The 17,766-nt window shown below is 43.8% G+C and overlaps 1 protein-coding gene and 1 pseudogene across 1 annotated transcript; one reads left to right on the forward strand and one right to left on the reverse strand.

Moving 5' to 3' along the window:
* Positions 1-12,039: 12,039 nt before the first annotated feature.
* On the forward strand, positions 12,040-15,030 carry LOC145015000 (NDR1/HIN1-like protein 3). Its single transcript, XM_078973448.1, has one exon. It carries the CDS (start codon positions 12,055-12,057, stop codon positions 13,006-13,008), a length of 954 nt encoding a protein of 317 aa, XP_078829574.1. The 5' UTR covers positions 12,040-12,054; the 3' UTR covers positions 13,009-15,030.
* On the reverse strand, positions 13,686-14,805 carry LOC145014998 (sufE-like protein 1, chloroplastic/mitochondrial pseudogene; annotated as a pseudogene).
* Positions 15,031-17,766: the final 2,736 nt, after the last annotated feature.

Consider the following 17,766-nt stretch of genomic DNA (forward strand, 5'->3'; position numbering starts at 1 on the left):
CTAAACCTCGCTGAGAAATCACTCCAAGTCATCGCGTCCAATGCGGCATCATCACCCAAAGCGTGACCAATCTCCTCCCACCAATCCCTCGCTCTGTCCTTCAGAAGACAGGAAGCGAGTCTGACCTTGTCCTCCTCAGGACACCGGCTCGTATGGAATGCGTTGGTAACATCAGCCAACCATCTGCTGCTAGCGATGGGGTCCCTAGCCCCATGATAATCTGGTGCCCCGCAAGCCTTGAACTCCCGAAATGTCAAGGTGCGCGCTCCCAATAAAGCCATCATCTCAGTACGGAAGGCTCCCAGCCTCTCATCCAAAATCTCCAATATACCCTCCTTGACCGTGCCAAAGATGACAGGAGTCTGAGCTAGAATACTGCGCGTAACCTCCGCTGATATCAACTCTCTCATCCGCTCCTCCAGCTGCTCGGCCCCTAAACCCGAGCCTAATCCCTCTCCGGCGCCTGATCCGCCCGCTGGTCCCTCTTGCAATGTCACCATACTGAAACATATAACATAACCACTATCAGAATACTCCTCGCTGCTGCGAGACCAAACATACACACTACCAGGTTCCCGGTCTTGTCTCGGCCTCTCCCGAATCGAGTACGGATCCTCTGCTTTCAGTAGTACGGGCCCATACTACCTTCCACATCTATCCGTACTTTCCTCAGGAACTGCTTTGACTCCACCAGGTCCCTCTTCTACTTCTACTGCTCCCAGCACTACCTCATCCTAGGCTTACCCTAGGGAAACCTTTGACTCAACTCAACTAGTCCTCAGCTGCTGAAGGCCTCCTCGCAATGCCAATTAGCCATCACCTGGATACCATCACATGTGACGAGGCTCAGATAATCCTTCAAGTAAAAGACTCGTTCCTACAACGGTTGGACTCAAACAAGAGCTGCGCAATGGTACCAAATCCAACACTCTGAGATTATTCAACCCTGATCACATGTGACGTGACGTATCCACCTAATGGCTAACTCCCATCACTTAGAATCCCACAATACACAAAGCAAGCAGCATTCAGACAAGGGAAAATCTAACCATAACATACTCAAGCAATCATATCCACATAGCAAGAATCTGAACTAGCATGCAACACAACTCATAAACTGTAACGACCCAATTTTCACGTCCGAAAAATTTCATTTTAAAACATTACTTAGAAAACATTAATAAATAAAAACATTGTTTGATCACACCATAACACATCGCAAACCATGTTTTAAAAAGTCAAACCATACATCCCATTAAAATATCAGAGTACAATCCCAGTGAAACTCGTGAATGCGGATACCAGAGTGTGTGCATGATGTGCCGCTACCGCGCCGGCTCCTTCCCCTTTGGTGAAGAGGTACCTGAAAACAAAACTGTAAACGTAAGCACAAAGCTTAGTGAGTTCCCCCAACGTACCACATATCATACAAACACATAACATACGTACTACCAGGCTATTCTGGGGTGCCTGACTACCCGGTACGGCCATTCTGGGGTGCCGACCTACCCATATGGCCATTCTGGGGTGCCGTCCTACCCGTGTCAAGCCATTCTGGGGTGCTGACTACCCATGTCAAGCCATTCTGGGGTGCTGACTACCCATCGGTCCTAACAACCGATCCTTGGGGACTGGTCCCCTCCTGCTACCTCTATCGCATAACATAACAGACCAACATACAAACATATCATCACATGCTGTCAGACGTTTCTGGGGTGTCTGACTACCCTGTGGTCCTAACAACCGAACTCTACTACTATCGCATATAACGTATCATGATAGCATATAACATATCAGGTAATAGCAAACCTAGATGATATCACAAAGACAATCATCTATTATACGTCTCCTACTGGTGGGCCGGCATTGTGGCCTTAGACCCACCACTACTGGAAGGTAACTCACCTCAAAGTAGCTGCTGAACTGATCGGGAACTAACTGACTGCTGCTGCTCCGGAAATCCTCCGGCTGCAATTCCCACAACATACTCAATCAAACACTGCTAACTGTCCTTTGGGTAAAATGACCATTTTACCCCTAGTCTAGCTCTAAGTCAAAGTCAGAGTCAACTTTCAGTTGACCCGACTCGCCGAGTTGGCTCTCCAACTCGTCGAGTCCCTATCAGACGATTGTCTTGAGTCCCTGTTTCTACTCGTCGAGTTAGGCTATGACTCGACGAGTTCATCTTCTAAACTGACGTTCAACCTCTTCATCCTACTCGCCGAGTTGTATGAACAACTCGTCGAGTTCATCTTCATCCGAAGAACACTTATGCTAAGACTCGCCGAGTTGTATGAACAACTCGCCGAGTCTGTTCTTGATCTATGAAGATTGCCTTGGACTCGCCGAGTTAGGGCATTGACTCGCCGAGTCCTATCATGGGTGAGTTCAGCTTCCAACTCACCGAGTCACCCCCTGTGACTCACGGCTCAACTCGATACATCATAAATGGACCAATTCAGTGACTCGCGACCAGACTCGTCGAGTCACATATACGACTCGCCGAGTCGCAGCCATGTATCCATCAAATACACCGATTTGCTCGATTCCAGTCCATGCCATTCACAGATCTGGGCTTCTAGGACACAAATCACACGTAAAGTTTCCAACTTTACGTGTAGATATTCACCAATATGGATTTTAAGGCTCAAAGTGCACCAAAAGAGGTAGATCTAGGGCTTTCATGCAATATGACCCCATAAAGGCATTAGATCCAAGCTCCATGGACTAAATCATGCCTAGATCTAAAGGCTAACAACTTATTACACCCCACAAAGCACAAACAAGCTTGGGGAAGAGCTCAAGAAGGACTTCTATGAAGCTAAAAGAGATTACAAGCTTGAAAACAGAGGGGAAACGACTATACCTCAAGGAAAACGTTGAGATAACACAAAGATGCCTGGCCTCCTTCTCCTCTTCTTGATCTACTCTTCTTTCTCCTCAAAATCTTCAAGAACACACCAAAACACTTTAATCTCTCAAGGAAATAAGGGTATAATGATGCTGGGAGTTATGGGGGTGAATGGGGACGAGTTTGGGGCGGAATGAGGGTTTAAATAGGGTGCAAACCCTTGAAATTTAGGGTTTCATCCAGCAGTGGTGACTCGCCGAGTCCGGGATATGGACTCGCCGAGTCGCCAACTTAAACGTGTCCTGAGTCTCGTCTCTACTCGGCGAGTCGGACCTATGACTCACCGAGTCCAAGGCTAAAATAGGGAAATACTCAAATAAAATTCACATACCGGAAACCAGGTGCTACAAATCTCCCCCACTTATTTTAGACTTCATCCTCGAAGTCTGCTGCTCGATCCTGAAATAGCTCGGGGTAATGCTCCATCATCTCGTCCATCGGTTCCCAAGTCCATTCCGAACCCTTACGGTGCTGCCATTGCACCTTCACTAGTTGTACCCTCTTGTTCCTCAAAGCCTTCGACTTCCTGTCGAGTATTGCGACTGGGCGCTCAATGTAATTCAAGCTGTCATCAACCTGAATATCCTCCAGCGGTACTACCGCTGAATCGTCCACTAGGCACTTCCGCAGCTACGAAACATGGAAAGTGCTGTGGATCTGACTGAGCTCAGCTGGTAGATCCAGCCTATACGCCACCTTGCCCACCCGGGCTACAACCCTAAACGGCCCGATAAATCTTGGGCCCAACTTGCCCCGCTTTCTGAATCGAATGATGCCTTTCCAAGGCGACACTTTCAGGAGAACCATATCCCCGACTTGGAACTCCAAGTCGGATCGACGCTTATCGGCATAACTTTTCTGCCGACTCTGAGCAGTCCGAAGTCTGCTCCGAACCTACTGGATCCTCTCGGTCGTCTCTAGCACCACCTCGGTGCTTCCCATGACTCTCTGGCCAACTTCACCCTAACATATCGGGGTTCTGCACCTCCGCCCGTACAACATCTTGAATGGTGGTCGGTCAATACTCGCGTGGTAGTTGTTGTTGTAGGAGAACTCAGCCAAGGGAAGATAGGTATCCCAGCTACCACCGAAATCCAACACACACGCCCGCAACATGTCCTCCAAAGTCTGGATGGTCCGCTCGCTCTGACCATCTGTCTGCGGGTGAAAGGCGGTGCTAAAATGCAATCGAGTGCCCAACTCGTCATGAAACTTCTTCCAAAATCTGGAAGTGAAATGTACATCCCTATCCGAGATCACCGATACCGGCACCCCGTGCCGCGCCACGATTTCCCTGATATAGATATCGGCCAACTTCTCGGCCGATATGCTCTCCTGAATCGGAATAAAGTGAGCACTCTTGGTCAGTCGGTCCACGATGACCCAAATCGAATCCACTCCACACGCGGTCCTGGGAAGCTTTGTAATAAAATCCATGGTGATATCTTCCCATTTCCACAGTGGAATGTCCAACGGCTGCATCTTACCATGCGGTCTCTGATGTTCAACCTTGACCTTCCTGCAGGTCAAGCACCGCTCTACGTACCATGCCACATCCCGCTTCATGCAGGGCCACCAATAGTTCAGACGAAGATCCCTATACATCTTCGTCGCCCCGGGATGGATAGAGAATCGGGACTTGTGCGCCTCATCCATCAAAATCTGGCGGACGCCCCCGTGATACGATACCCACACCCTATGGTGTAGTGTCAATAGACCCCGGCTATCATAATCAAAGGAGGATACCTGACCCACCACACGCTCGCTCTTCCGATGCTCCTCCTTGATAGCCTCCTGTTGAGCCTCCCGAATTTGCTCCAATAGGGGAGTCACTACGGTCATCCTCATGCATACGTCCCTGATCGGCGCCGCCTTGCGGCTAAGCGCATCGGCCACCACGTTGGCCTTCCCCGGGTGGTAAAGGATCTCGCAATCATAATCCTTCACCACATCTAACCACCGACGCTGCCTCATGTTCAGATTCGGCTGGTCCATGAGATACCTCAGACTCTTGTGGTCCGTGTAGATGGTACAACGAACCCCGTAGAGGTAATGTCGCCAAATCTTGAGGGCGAAGACCACGGCCCCCAACTCCAAATCGTGCGTCGGGTAGTTCGCCTCGTGGGGCTTGAGCTGCCTCAAAGCGTAGGCAATGACATGCCCCCTCTGCATCAGAACTGCACCCAACCCCGAAATGGACGCATCACAATAAACCACAAAATCCTCTACGCCCTCAGGCAGGGCTAGGATCGGCGCCTCACACAATTTCTGTCTCAGCATCTCAAACGCAGCCTGCTGCTCGGGCCCCCACCGAAAGACCACGGCTTTCTTTGTCAGTCGTGTTAGGGGTACGGCTATCTTGGAGAAATCTTGGATAAATCTCCGATAGTATCCCGCTAATCCTAGGAAACTCCGAATCTCAGATGGAGACTTCGGAACCTCCCATCTCATCACGGCCTCAACCTTGGCCGGATCTACCAGAATCCCGTTCTGGTTGACGAGGTGCCCAAGAAACTGCACCTCGCGCAGCCAGCACTCGCACTTGGAGAACTTGGCATACAAGCTCTCCCTCCTCAGGGTATCCAACACCTCCCTCAGATGCTCCTCATGCTCCTCCTGAGTCTTGGAATAAACCAGGATGTCATCGATAAAGACTATCACAGACCGATCCAGCATCGGTCTGCAAACGCGGTTCATGAGATCCATGAACGCGGCAGGAGCATTGGTGAGCCCAAACGGCATCACCACAAACTCATAGTGGCCATAACATGTCCGAAACGCGGTCTTCTGTGTATCCTCCTCCCTGACCCTCATCTGATGATAACCCGAATGCAAGTCAATCTTGGAGAACCAAGATGCTCCCTGAAGCTGGTCAAAGAGGTCATCAATCCTCGGGAGTGGGTAACGGTTCTTCACCGTCACCTTATTCAACTCCCGGTAATCTATACACATCCGATGCGACCCATCCTTCTTCTTCACAAATAGAATCGGGGCTCCCCAAGGCAAACTGCTCGGACGAATAAATCCCTTGTCCAGCAGCTCCTGCAACTGCGTAGACAACTCCTGCATCTCGGGAGGGGCCAACCGATACGGTGCTTTGGCTATCGGAGCCGCACTGGGAATAAGATCAATCCTGAACTCCACCTGTCACTCCGGAGGTATCCCAGGTAGTTCCTCCGGGAAAACATCTGCAAAATCTCGAACCACCGGGACCTCGCTCACGGTCGCCTTACCCGCCTCCCGGGTATCCATCACATACGCGACATATCCCGCGCATCCCTGTTGAAGATAGCGCCTAGCCCTCGCTGCTGAACACACAGTGGGTCCACACTGTGGCCGTTCGCCATGAATCACTAACTCTCCCCCGCTTGGGGCCCTGACTCGCACTAGCTGCTACGCGCAGTCTATCACCGCCCCATTAGGGCTCAACCAATCCATGCCAATAATCACCTTGTTCCTACGCAAAGGAATGGGAACCAAGTCTACCAGGTAACGCTCCTCAAACAGTTGCAGAACGCAATCTCGAAACACCATCGATGCTTGCACCGATCGATCGTCAACAATCTCTACCTCTAACGGGCAATCTAACTCGCCTGAAGTCTCATGGAACCTCTTGCTAAGCGCAAGAGAAACGAACGATCGGGATGCACCCGAGTCGAACAATACCTGAACTGAGATGCCGTTCACATGGAACGATCCTAATACACATATATACACGGAGCACATATCAATATCATAACAACATAAAACAAAAGATAGAAGGAGAGAATCATACCTGTCACCACATCGGGCGCGACGCGTGCCTCCTCGGTAGTCAGCTGGAATGCTTGGCTCCTCACCACCGGAGCCTCTGCCTTGCCCTGATGGCCATCCGTGATCCGCAGGGTCGCTGGAGCTGGCGCCTTCACTGGTGCTGAAACTGTCAACATGGGGCAATTGGCCTTCTTGTGGCCCCTCTGGTTGCAGTGGAAACACAACAACTCCGATGTCTGAATAGCTGTCGCAGGAGCAGTGCAATCCCTGTTGATGTGCCCAAACTTGCCGCACTTGTAGCAGCCTGACGATCCCAACCTGCACGCCCCCCCGTGCGGCCTGCCACACTTCCTGCAGCGGCTCGGTCCTGACTGGCCTTTCGGCCTCCCATCTGATCCCTTGGGCTTCTTCCCCGAAGCCCCTCCTGCCTGTCCCTCCTCAGATTTCCGTTTCCGGATGTGCTCCAAATCTATCTCCCTCTCCCTTGCCCTGGCGATCATAGAGTCCAAGGTAGGGCAAGCCGAAAAGCTAACATGCTCCCGGATGTCAGCTCGAAGCATATCGTGATAACGAGTCCTCCTCATATCCTCGTCACCAGCATACTGGGGCACCAACAAAGCCCTCTCCCGGAACTTGGCGGTGATCTCCACCACAGTCTCCGTCGTCTGTCTCATATCCAGAAACTCCCTGGCCAGCTGCTGAAGCTCGACAGCTGGCGCAAACTCTGCCTTGAACCTGGTCACAAAGTCTGACCAGGTCATAGCCTCGATAGCTGAGGCTCCCAACGAGTCACTCACTGACTCCCACCAGTCCTGGGCTCGGTCCCGTAAACACCCCGCAGCGTATCTCACCTTCGACCCCTCGGGGCAGAAGCTAGCTGTGCAGACTCGATGTCTGCAATCCATCGCCTGGCAGCAATGGGGTCCTTTACCCCATGGAAATCCGGCGCACCACTGCCCCTGAAGTCCTTAAAGGACAATGTGCGTGACCCCGACTGGCCAGATGCCAAATCGCTCCTGAATGCCTGCAGGCGATCCTCCATCAACTCCATGATCCCTTCCTTGATCGACCCGAAGATAATGGGAGTCGACTCAAGGATGCCCCTGGTGATCTCTGACGCGATGAACTCGCGTAGTCCCTCATCTATCGGCTCGGAACCTGATCCCGAACCTGACCCCTCTCCAGAACCGCCGTCCACCGGCCTCGATCGAAGTCACCATTCTGCAATACATCACAACAATCATTAGATATTCTGGTGCTCCCTGAGGAATCATAGCTACTTACAAGTTCCCTGGTCTTGTCTTGGCCTCCCTTGGTTCGGGTACGGATCCTCTGCTTTCAGTAGTACGGGCCCATACTACCTTCCACATCTATCCGTACCTTCTTCAAGGACTGCCTCGACTCCACCAGATCCCTTACACTAAGGCTAGTTACTACTATACTCATTCCTAGGCTCGCCCTAGGGAAACCCCCGGCTCTACTCGATTCAATCCTCAGCTGCTGCAGGCCTCCTTGTAATGCCAATTAGCCATCACCTGAACACCATCACATGCAACGAGACTCAGATAATCCTTTGAGTACCCGACTCGTCCCTACAACGGTTGGACTCAAACAATAGCTGCGCAGTAGGATCAAATCCGGTACTCTAAGATTATTCAACTTTGATCACATGTGGTGTGACGTATTCGCCTAATGGCTGATTCCCATTATTCGGAGTCCCACGTAGCACAAAGCAAGTAGCATTCGGACAAGGGAAAACGACTTCAAACAATTCCGCTCTCATAGGGAGGAACTGAACTAGCACACCGTGTTAGCTTATACTACCAGGCAAACCCTAACAGGCTACCCTACCGCTGTCTACACTATACAAGCATGCAATTCACATATAGGTGGAACACATAAGGCAGGCACATAAGGCATCATTCCTAGATCCTTAGCCCTATTCTAGCATGCTGTTCTACAAAAGCTGATAAACATAACATAAACTGGTATGGGTACTTTGGGGAGTACTTACTTGAGCTCAGCCGGTCGCGCACATCACACACACTTTTGTTCTTTCTTAAACTCTTTTCTCATTGTTTGAAATCATTTCCTAAAAAAAAATCTTTAAATCCCTAGATTTGAGTTCAGACACCCCCGAAGGTGAGTCCAAATCCCTCAAACCAGGGCTCTGATACCAACTTGTAACGACCCAATTTTCACGTCCGAAAAATTTCATTTTAAAATATTACATAGAAAACATTAATAAATAAAAACATTGTTTGATCACACCATAACACATCACAAACCATGTTTTAAAAAGTCAAACCATACATCCCATTAAAATATCAGAGTACAATCCCAGTGAAACTCGTGAATGCGGATACCAGAGTGTGTGCATGATGTGCCGCTACCGCGCCGGCTCCTTCCCCTTTGGTGAAGAGGTACCTGAAAACAAAACTGTAAACGTAAGCACAAAGCTTAGTGAGTTCCCCCAACGTACCACATATCATACAAACACATAACATACGTACTACCAAGCTATTCTGGGGTGCCTGACTACCCGGTACGGCCATTCTGGGGTGCCGACCTACCCATACGGCCATTCTGGGGTGCCGTCCTACCCGTGTCAAGCCATTCTGGGGTGCTGACTACCCATGTCAAGCCATTCTGGGGTGCTGACTACCCATCGGTCCTAACAACCAATCCTTGGGGACTGGTCCCCTCCTGCTACCTCTATCGCATAACATAACAGACCAACATACAAACATATCATCACATGCTGTCAGACGTTTCTGGGGTGTCTGACTACCCTGTGGTCCTAACAACCGAACTCTACTACTATCGCATATAACGTATCATGATAGCATATAACATATCAGGTAATAGCAAACCTAGATGATATCACAAAGACAATCATCTATCATACGTCTCCTACTGGTGGGCCTGCATTGTGGCCTTAGACCCACCACTACTGGAAGGTAACTCACCTCAAAGTAGCTGCTGAACTGATCGGGCTAAAGAGGCAGTAAGGAACCCTAGGAAGAAGATTAAGACATTTATATAGGCTCAAAGTCCCGAATTTAGGGTTTTCCACGTACAGACCAGACTCGCCGAGTCACCTTGGCCGACTCGCCGAGTCGGTCGCTTACACTAGACCCGGATCCCGCTCGGACTCGCCGAGTCCCTCCTTGGACTCGCTGAGTCGGCCCTTAAATTAGGGCTTTTCTTTCCTTTCATGGCCTTTAAGACTTTGGGTGTTACACCTACAATATATAAATAACCTAAGTAAAAATAAAAATATATAATAGAAAAAATTATATAAATGGTCCCTATGACAGGAAACATAAATGGTCCATATGCTGGAAGGACAAATATGTTATTTCAGTTAGAACTTAACTGAAAAGGTTAACATCGTTAGTCTAAAGGACCGTCTCTACAAGATTTTGAAACTACAGGAACCATCTGTGTAAAGAATTCGTCATAAGGACCATAATTGGTCGATTTTGTCAACAACGAGGACCATTTATGTAATTTTGTCTAAGTCTTATGTTTCATCCATAATTTTTTTTGTTGACGAATATAGTCCTTGTGATTTCATTTTCTTACATCGCTAGTCACTGATGCATATAAAAGAATTTTATACCATTGTCCATTTATATATTCTTTTTCCTTTTCTTTTAGATATTAGGCTGGAATGAGTGGTAACATCTTTAGCATGTTGCCAAGGACTTTTTAAGGCTACATAGGATTTTTTTAGCCATGTAGGATGAAGAGAGTGATAGCCAAAATGTAGGGAGTGGTGGCATCTAATGTTAAGTTAATTTTATTTTGAAAAAGAAAAAAAAAAGAAAAAGAAACCAATCATAGGCCTTTATCTTCCAATCCCTTTATCTTTACTCTCGTTAGCAGATTAGCGACTTTCTTATAGCGAGATGTTTAACACATTTTCAGGGAATGGGCTTAACACCCCTTAGCGAGTTGGAGGTGAGGTGGCTAGCGAGCCACTCCCTCTAGCATTATACAATTTTTTATGATTTTGCATTTTTCAATGATTTTTATAAATAATATTGTTAATGTAGGACCCGCTTTCTCTTTCTTGTCTTCTTCATCATACATTGTGACCGACGACTCTATCTTTTCCGACAACTTTATCATCCTTCTATTATTTCTCTTGAATACGATCAAGAATCAAAGCACTCATCTATAACATTAAAAGTCTACTATAAAATGAAATTTACAAAACCAAAACTTGTAAATGAAGAAAAAATAAAAACTAAACTCCCAAATAAAAATTGAAACTCAAAAACAAAGAAAAATCCAAAATTAAAAACAAAACTAAAATTAAATCATAAAAATAATAAAAAAAAAATAAAAAAAATAAAAAAAACTCAGTTATAAACAAAGCATCCATTCTTCTTTTATGCTTATGTCGATCCAAGATTGTTCTTTCATATCATAAAATTAAGAAGAAAAATTATGTGTTTTTCTTTTGTGTCCATTAAACAAATTTAAAATAATTAGGAACTACGTAATCTAAAGTGGTTGAAAAGAATCATAAAAACATATGATAACCAACTAATGATTTAGTGAAGCAACTACATAATCAATTGAAAAAATGGAATATCAATCTGATAAGCCGATTCACAAAAATACCAACTCTTTTTTGTAGGGTTTTGAAACTGGGTGAAGATGCCAAACATATAAAGAGCATCAATCCATGGAAGTTGGTAGAGATACCAAATCGATACACACCTTGTTGCTTCGTTGTGGACCACCACGTCTACTTTACTGGTAGAAATGGAAAGGAAGAAAGTGGAGTTAATAGAGGGCACTAAAATGGTTGTAGTGTTCGTTTACAATATAAAGCGATAAGAATGGAGGAAAGGGCAATAAAGGGTATTATCGGCGGGGGAGGAAGCATCATTGAAGGAGAAAATGAATTGGGTAGTTATATGACAAGAAGAAGGGATGAGGTTAAGGGGTGGTAGAGGGTCTTACAGATTGAGAAAGAAGATGTAGTTGGCAAAGGAAGCATGATGGTTGTCGATGGTTTCAGATTTCCAATCAACGACGATGTCTTATGATTTGTGTTTTGGAGCCTTGAAGATTAATTATTCTTGTTTTTTAATGAAAAATAGTTAAAAGAAAAATGTAAAATACATGAAGAGTACGAAAGTCATTTTACATTGGACCAATGACTAACCACGTAAGAAACTGAAATCATACGGTCCATCTTCATCAACAAAAATAAGTTAACAAAAATAAGTTAGGGATAAAACATATGAATTTGAGAAAACACAAGAACCATTTATGTAATTTCGTCTAAAATCAATGGATCAAAAAGACAAATCATAAAAATATAATTGTAAACCCAATCACCTTTGTTAAATTGGATTTAAAAGACAGATATGACCCCACCAGGCCACCACCACTCCCAAAGCGGCTACTTTCCACTTTACTTTACTCCCACCTCTAAGACTCTGTTTTCTAATCATTCATGGTGTTCATCTCCTTCATTGCTTCACGTAGTGGTTTTTCCTCCCTTAAAGATGATCCGCCCTCCCCTCCCACCGGCGTACGAACCACCAGAACCACCATCAGTCTACTGTACTCCTTCACCCCAGTCGCGAGCCACCACCCCTTCTTCTGTCCCCCGTTTTTTCATCTCAAAACAACAATCCGTAATACGATCTCCTCAAAGTATCCAATTACAAACCATGATGACACCGACGACGGAGTTTCTCTACCAGAACTTCCCGAAAACCAGAGACAAACTTCTGCTAAGAAACCACCGCCGGACAGATCCCGCCATCTGGTGCAGCGCCATCATCTGTATGATCTTCAGCGTCCTCGTAATCTTGTTTGGAATCACAACTTTGATCGTTTTTCTTGTTGTGAAGCCAAAAAACCCTGTTTTTGACACAAATCATGCGAGCCTGAACGTCATATACTTCGATTCGCCTGGGAATTTCAATGGAGATTTGACTTTCATCGCAAATTTCTCAAACCCTAACAGGAAACTTAATGTGAGATTTGAGCACGCTGTTCTTGAACTCTATTTTGATAACAACTTGATAGCGAATCAATCGATCAAGCCTTTTAGTCAGCGGCAACGGGAGACGGGGGTGGTGAAGATTCATTTCATATCGACCCTTGTGTATCTGCCACGTAATCATGCCATGGAGCTTCAAAGACAGGTTTTGAGCAACAAAGTTTTGTATAGTGTGAGAGGAACTTTTAGAGTGAGAGTGAGCTTCGGTTTGCTTCATTTCTCTTACTGGTTGCATAGCCGATGTGAGTTGCAGATGAGTAGTCCGCCGGCTGGTTTTCTTATGGCCAGAAGCTGCATCACTAAAAGATGAAATTCAAATTCCATGTTTTAATTTGCTTTTTCCTTCAACAGCTTGAATTGAGATCTGAACTCACTCAATTCAATGATATTCCATGTATGTTTAGGGGAGATTAAGCAACTGTATAATCGATTGTTGAGCTCTATACATACCTACAAAAAAAAAAGACCTCAAAAAAATGTATATATAAGGAACAATCTGCTCAATTATTCTCATATTCTGTTTCCCCTCAACATAAGATTAGTGTATATATAAATATGTTGTTTTGTTTCCATTAAGAAAACATTCTAAGAACTGATTTTATTCTCCCTTGTAAAAAAAATGATATAAAAATGAGATCTTGGGATCTTTACCAAGTGTCTGTTCTTTCTAAGAACTCTGAAACACACCAAACTAGAGGTTTATTTATTTCATAATAATGGTTTATTGATCAGATCTAGAAGGATCCACGACTTAACAGATCATACAATTTTCTGATACCCGTTACAGTTTTAAATGATTAGAGAAGAATATATGATACACCCATCAAAGAAAATGACAAAAAAATAAGATCTTTGGTATCTTTACCCACTACCAAAAGCAAGATACTTGAGGAACAAAGAAACATAAAAGGATAAAGCAGATATATCTCCATTGCATTCTACAGATGTATATTTCGACTTTTGTGATCAAACCTACTATTTACAAAATTTATAATTCTTGTGAAATTTCTCATATTCAAACATCAACTGACATGATACAGTATCAATCAAAAAGTATATCATTATTTCATTACTAAATACCAATTTCAGATGGTGTTTTTGCCTCTATCGATAAGGCGTGTAATCCACTCTGTAACTCCTTGTCTAAAAGGGAATAAATAAGCCTATGTCTTTTAACCAAACTCTTGCCTTCAAACTCCATTGAAACCACCTTCAATTTGAAATGTGTCTCACCATTGCTACCTTTCACACCTGCATGACCAGCATGCTGATATGAAACATCTTCTACTTCCAATTGAATAGGTTGCAGCTCTTCGTTTAAAATCTCTGTAATTCTCTGTCCTCTGTTTCCTAATACCAAATCATTTGACTTTGAATCAACATCTGAATCAGTGTTTAATGGAAAATCAGAACTTATTGAGCCAGAATCGACGTTGTTTTGGGGGTTTTCAACAATCTCAGTTGTTGATTCAGTTCCTTTCTCGGCTTCAACGTACAGCATCAATGCCTTCTTTTGCATTAACTGAAACATATTCAAGAACCCATTGTTCCTTGAAGGAGACAAGCTCTGTTTCAAACCCAAAAGCGTAATAAAATCAGGAGAGATACGGAGGATTTCTTGAACAGTTGAACCAGAAAGACCTTGAACCAGTAAAGCAGCTAAGCCTTTGGTGATCAAAGCATCAGAATCGGCTTCAAAGATGACAGTTTTCTTATGAGAATCATCAAAATAAGCCCTTAACCAGACCTGAGAAACACAACCTTTGACCTTATTCTCTTCAGTCTTGAATTGGGGGTCGAGCGGTTTAAGGTTTTTCCCGTAGAACAAGAGCTGTTCGTATTTGGCTTTTGGGTCTTGTGCGGATTGGAAGAGTTTTGCGATTTCTTGAAGCTTTTGAGGGAGTTCTTCGAAGACTTGAGAGCCGGATGTAGTTTGCAAGGAGGGTTCAGGGGAAGAGGGTTTCGTCGGGGTGGATTGAACGATATATGATTTGTCAAGTCGGAGTTTTTTCAGGGGAAAGGATAAAAGTGGGAAGGATGATGGTGGTAAGGGTAGGGTTTTGAAGGTTAAGGATGAAGGTGAAGGTAAATTGGCGGAGAGATACATGTAGACGGCGGACGACGGCGTCGACGAGGAAAATACAACGGATGTGTCTTCTAGAGCGTTGGAGAACAAGTGTCGCGGAGACCCGTCGCTGGTTTGTTTAATCTTCAAGACAACATATTATATATTTTATTTATGATAATTTTTTGTATTTTATTTAGATAAGAAGTAAAAATCATTGTAATTTGGTTATTTAACCATCTAAATATATATATATTTTTTATGTTATTTAGAGCATTGGATATTTGGATGTAAGCGTCAAAGTGCAACACTAAATTGTTTCATCTCACATACCACATAAACAAATGATCTTATAATACCAAGTAGGAAAATAGACAATAAGATTTAACACCACCATTTTCAAAATAAATATTTTTTAATTTTTATTTTTTTCGAGATTGAGTTTTTTTTTTTTTTTTTTTTTTTTTTTTTTTTTTACTTTCTTGTTTTTTTTTTCTTTTTTGCATTTTTTTAATCACTAACATGAATATATATTTTATAAAACATAAAATTTTAAAAACAAAAAAAATACATAATATTTGAAATCTAAAATTACGATTACAATTTAAAAAAACATAATTTTAAACCTAAAATCATAACTAAAATATTATTCAAATTACTACTAAAACCACATAAAAATCCTAATTAATTCAAATATTTCTTCCTAATTTGTTCCTTCACCGCTAGATCAGCAGATGCCAAACCCACTCGCTCGTCCGAAAAATTAACAACTAATGTGTCATTAGTTCTCTTTCTTTTTGCTCTTGCTTTTCCCGTGCCTGCCTTTCCAGGAACTCCAAATGACGATGTTTCAACTCATTTTTTTCTTTTATTAATAAATTGTGCTCGTCGAATTTCGCTCTCATTTCCGCCGCCTCTTTTGCTCTCGTCTCCACCTCCTCCGCATGTCTTACAGCGTGCCTCGCTTTGTCGCGTTGGGGCGGTCGTCATGGTAGGGATATCTCTTGGATATCATCCGGGATCTCATCGTCGTTGGTGTTAAGGTCGATGTGAGTCCATGCGTCCGACACGTCGATCGAGCTAGAATTGCGAGACCTTTTGGATTGAACCTCCGACGATGTAGGCATTTTATTCCACCTTGGATTCGCTCGCAATAACTCCCATGATTTTTTCAAAGTCAAAAATATGTCCCATTTCTACCCGATATTGTTCCTTAGCAGATTTGAACAAATCAAATTCGTTGGTTCCGCTTTGTTGTTGCGCCTGAAGCCGGTTGTAAATACCGTTGAATTTGCTGCACCGCTTAGTTATTTGACCCCATTTTTGTTGCTCAACATGTCATTGTTGCGATACGGATTTTTCTTTAAAATAGAGTGAAACTTGTCGAGCACCGCCCCCCAAGAAGCTCATTTTTTTCATTCCATTTCCACGAAGTTCGTCTTTTGAAGTAGCACACCAAGTCGCCGTCAAAGCATATTCATCATCCGGTGTCCACCATTGTGGAACGTCAGCACTTTCTGTTTCAACCGCTATCGATTTCCCTTTCGATTTTCCTTTGCCTTTCCCTCTTCTACTACCTCCCGCTTCCACTTCAACCGATTGTTGTGTTGTAGGCAATGGTTGGTTGGTTGTTTGTTGCATCGAAGCAAAACCAGAGAAAAGATTTTGTTGTAAATTTGGATTTTGACCAAACAAATTTTGTTGAAGGTAAGGTGAGTTGGGAAACTGTAGTGGCGGTGAAGCGAGATTGAAAGCGGCGCCTTGGTATGGGATTTGTGATGAGCCTTAAGACGATAAAATGTTGAAATAACCTTCATGATATGTGCATATTTAGTGTGTATTAAGTATAATTTTTATTCATATATTAGCTAAATTATTGCATATTATGGACAAAAGGTACTTAAAAGTGTTAAATTATGTTTTTCAGTCCAAAGATGAAGCACGGAAGCGAAAGGAAGCAAGAGAAGCGGTTAGGAGCTCAAGAGTGGAATGAAGAAGGAAAACACCCAAAAAAAAGGCTTCTACTCGTCGAGTCGAGCCTTGACTCGACGAGTCCGGTCGCGGAATCAGAAGGATAATGATTCAGAAGTCAAGATAGTTATCGCAATACGAAGAATGTGAGAGGGACTCGACGAGTCACCACCTGACTCGACGTGTCGGAACGCATATTTAAAGATAACTCCACAAATCGAGAAGAAAAAAATTCTGGGAAGTTTCAGAAGTGCTTTGCTGCGAATAAGAAGCCAGAAGAACCCTAGAAGTCGACCAAGGAAGCTAGAATTCAAATCCGGGAGTAATTAAGGCACAATTTCATCATTCTACTTATTCCTTTTGTTTTGTCAACATGATTAAGCAACTTGAACTTGTTTGTTTGCTGTTATTTACCTTAGTTATGAACTAAATTCTTTAGACTTCTGTTTGGGAATACAAAGTTGACAATATGGTTTGATTGATTGGTAGGATTAATTCCAAGTTGGTGAATTTTTGCTATTTTAGCTTGCTAAAGAACCTTGTGTATGAATGATAATTAATTTTCTGTTAATAGGAAGATAATTGATTAGCATGAACATCTATTGATTATCAACCTCATATGATATGTGACCACTATACCATATGTCTAGGATTAATGAATATGAAACTAGGATTAATAAGGAAATTGAGTAAATTCATGTGCAAGCTTGTAAGATGACCATCAAACAAGAGGTTAATTAAGAATAATAAATTAATTAGCTATTGCAAGTCTAACTTAACCCGAATAATTAATCTAGTAAATATAATTAAATTAAGCAATTGGCCACTGTTTGAGTTGATGGGTTTTAGCCATAAGAACTTTCCTATGTGCGCATGCAAAACCCTAATGCTTGGATCTAGGCTTTCTAATTAAACATGCTTTGAATCCAAGACTTCTAATGGCTAATTAGGTTAAATTACAACATTGAAATAGATCTAGAACCATACCTTTGAATTCCTTGTTGATCTTGTTGTCTTGGAGCTTCTAGAGTC

This window comes from Lactuca saligna, chromosome 9 (assembly GCF_052625555.1).
Source record: "Lactuca saligna cultivar CGN05327 chromosome 9, ASM5262555v1, whole genome shotgun sequence".
Classification (NCBI taxonomy): Eukaryota; Viridiplantae; Streptophyta; class Magnoliopsida; order Asterales; family Asteraceae; genus Lactuca; species Lactuca saligna.

What these genes read in the sequence shown, in the direction of transcription:
- LOC145015000 (XM_078973448.1), top strand. Translation starts at nt 12,055, where the DNA reads ATGACCCCACCAGGCCACCACCACTCCCAAAGCGGCTACTTTCCACTT.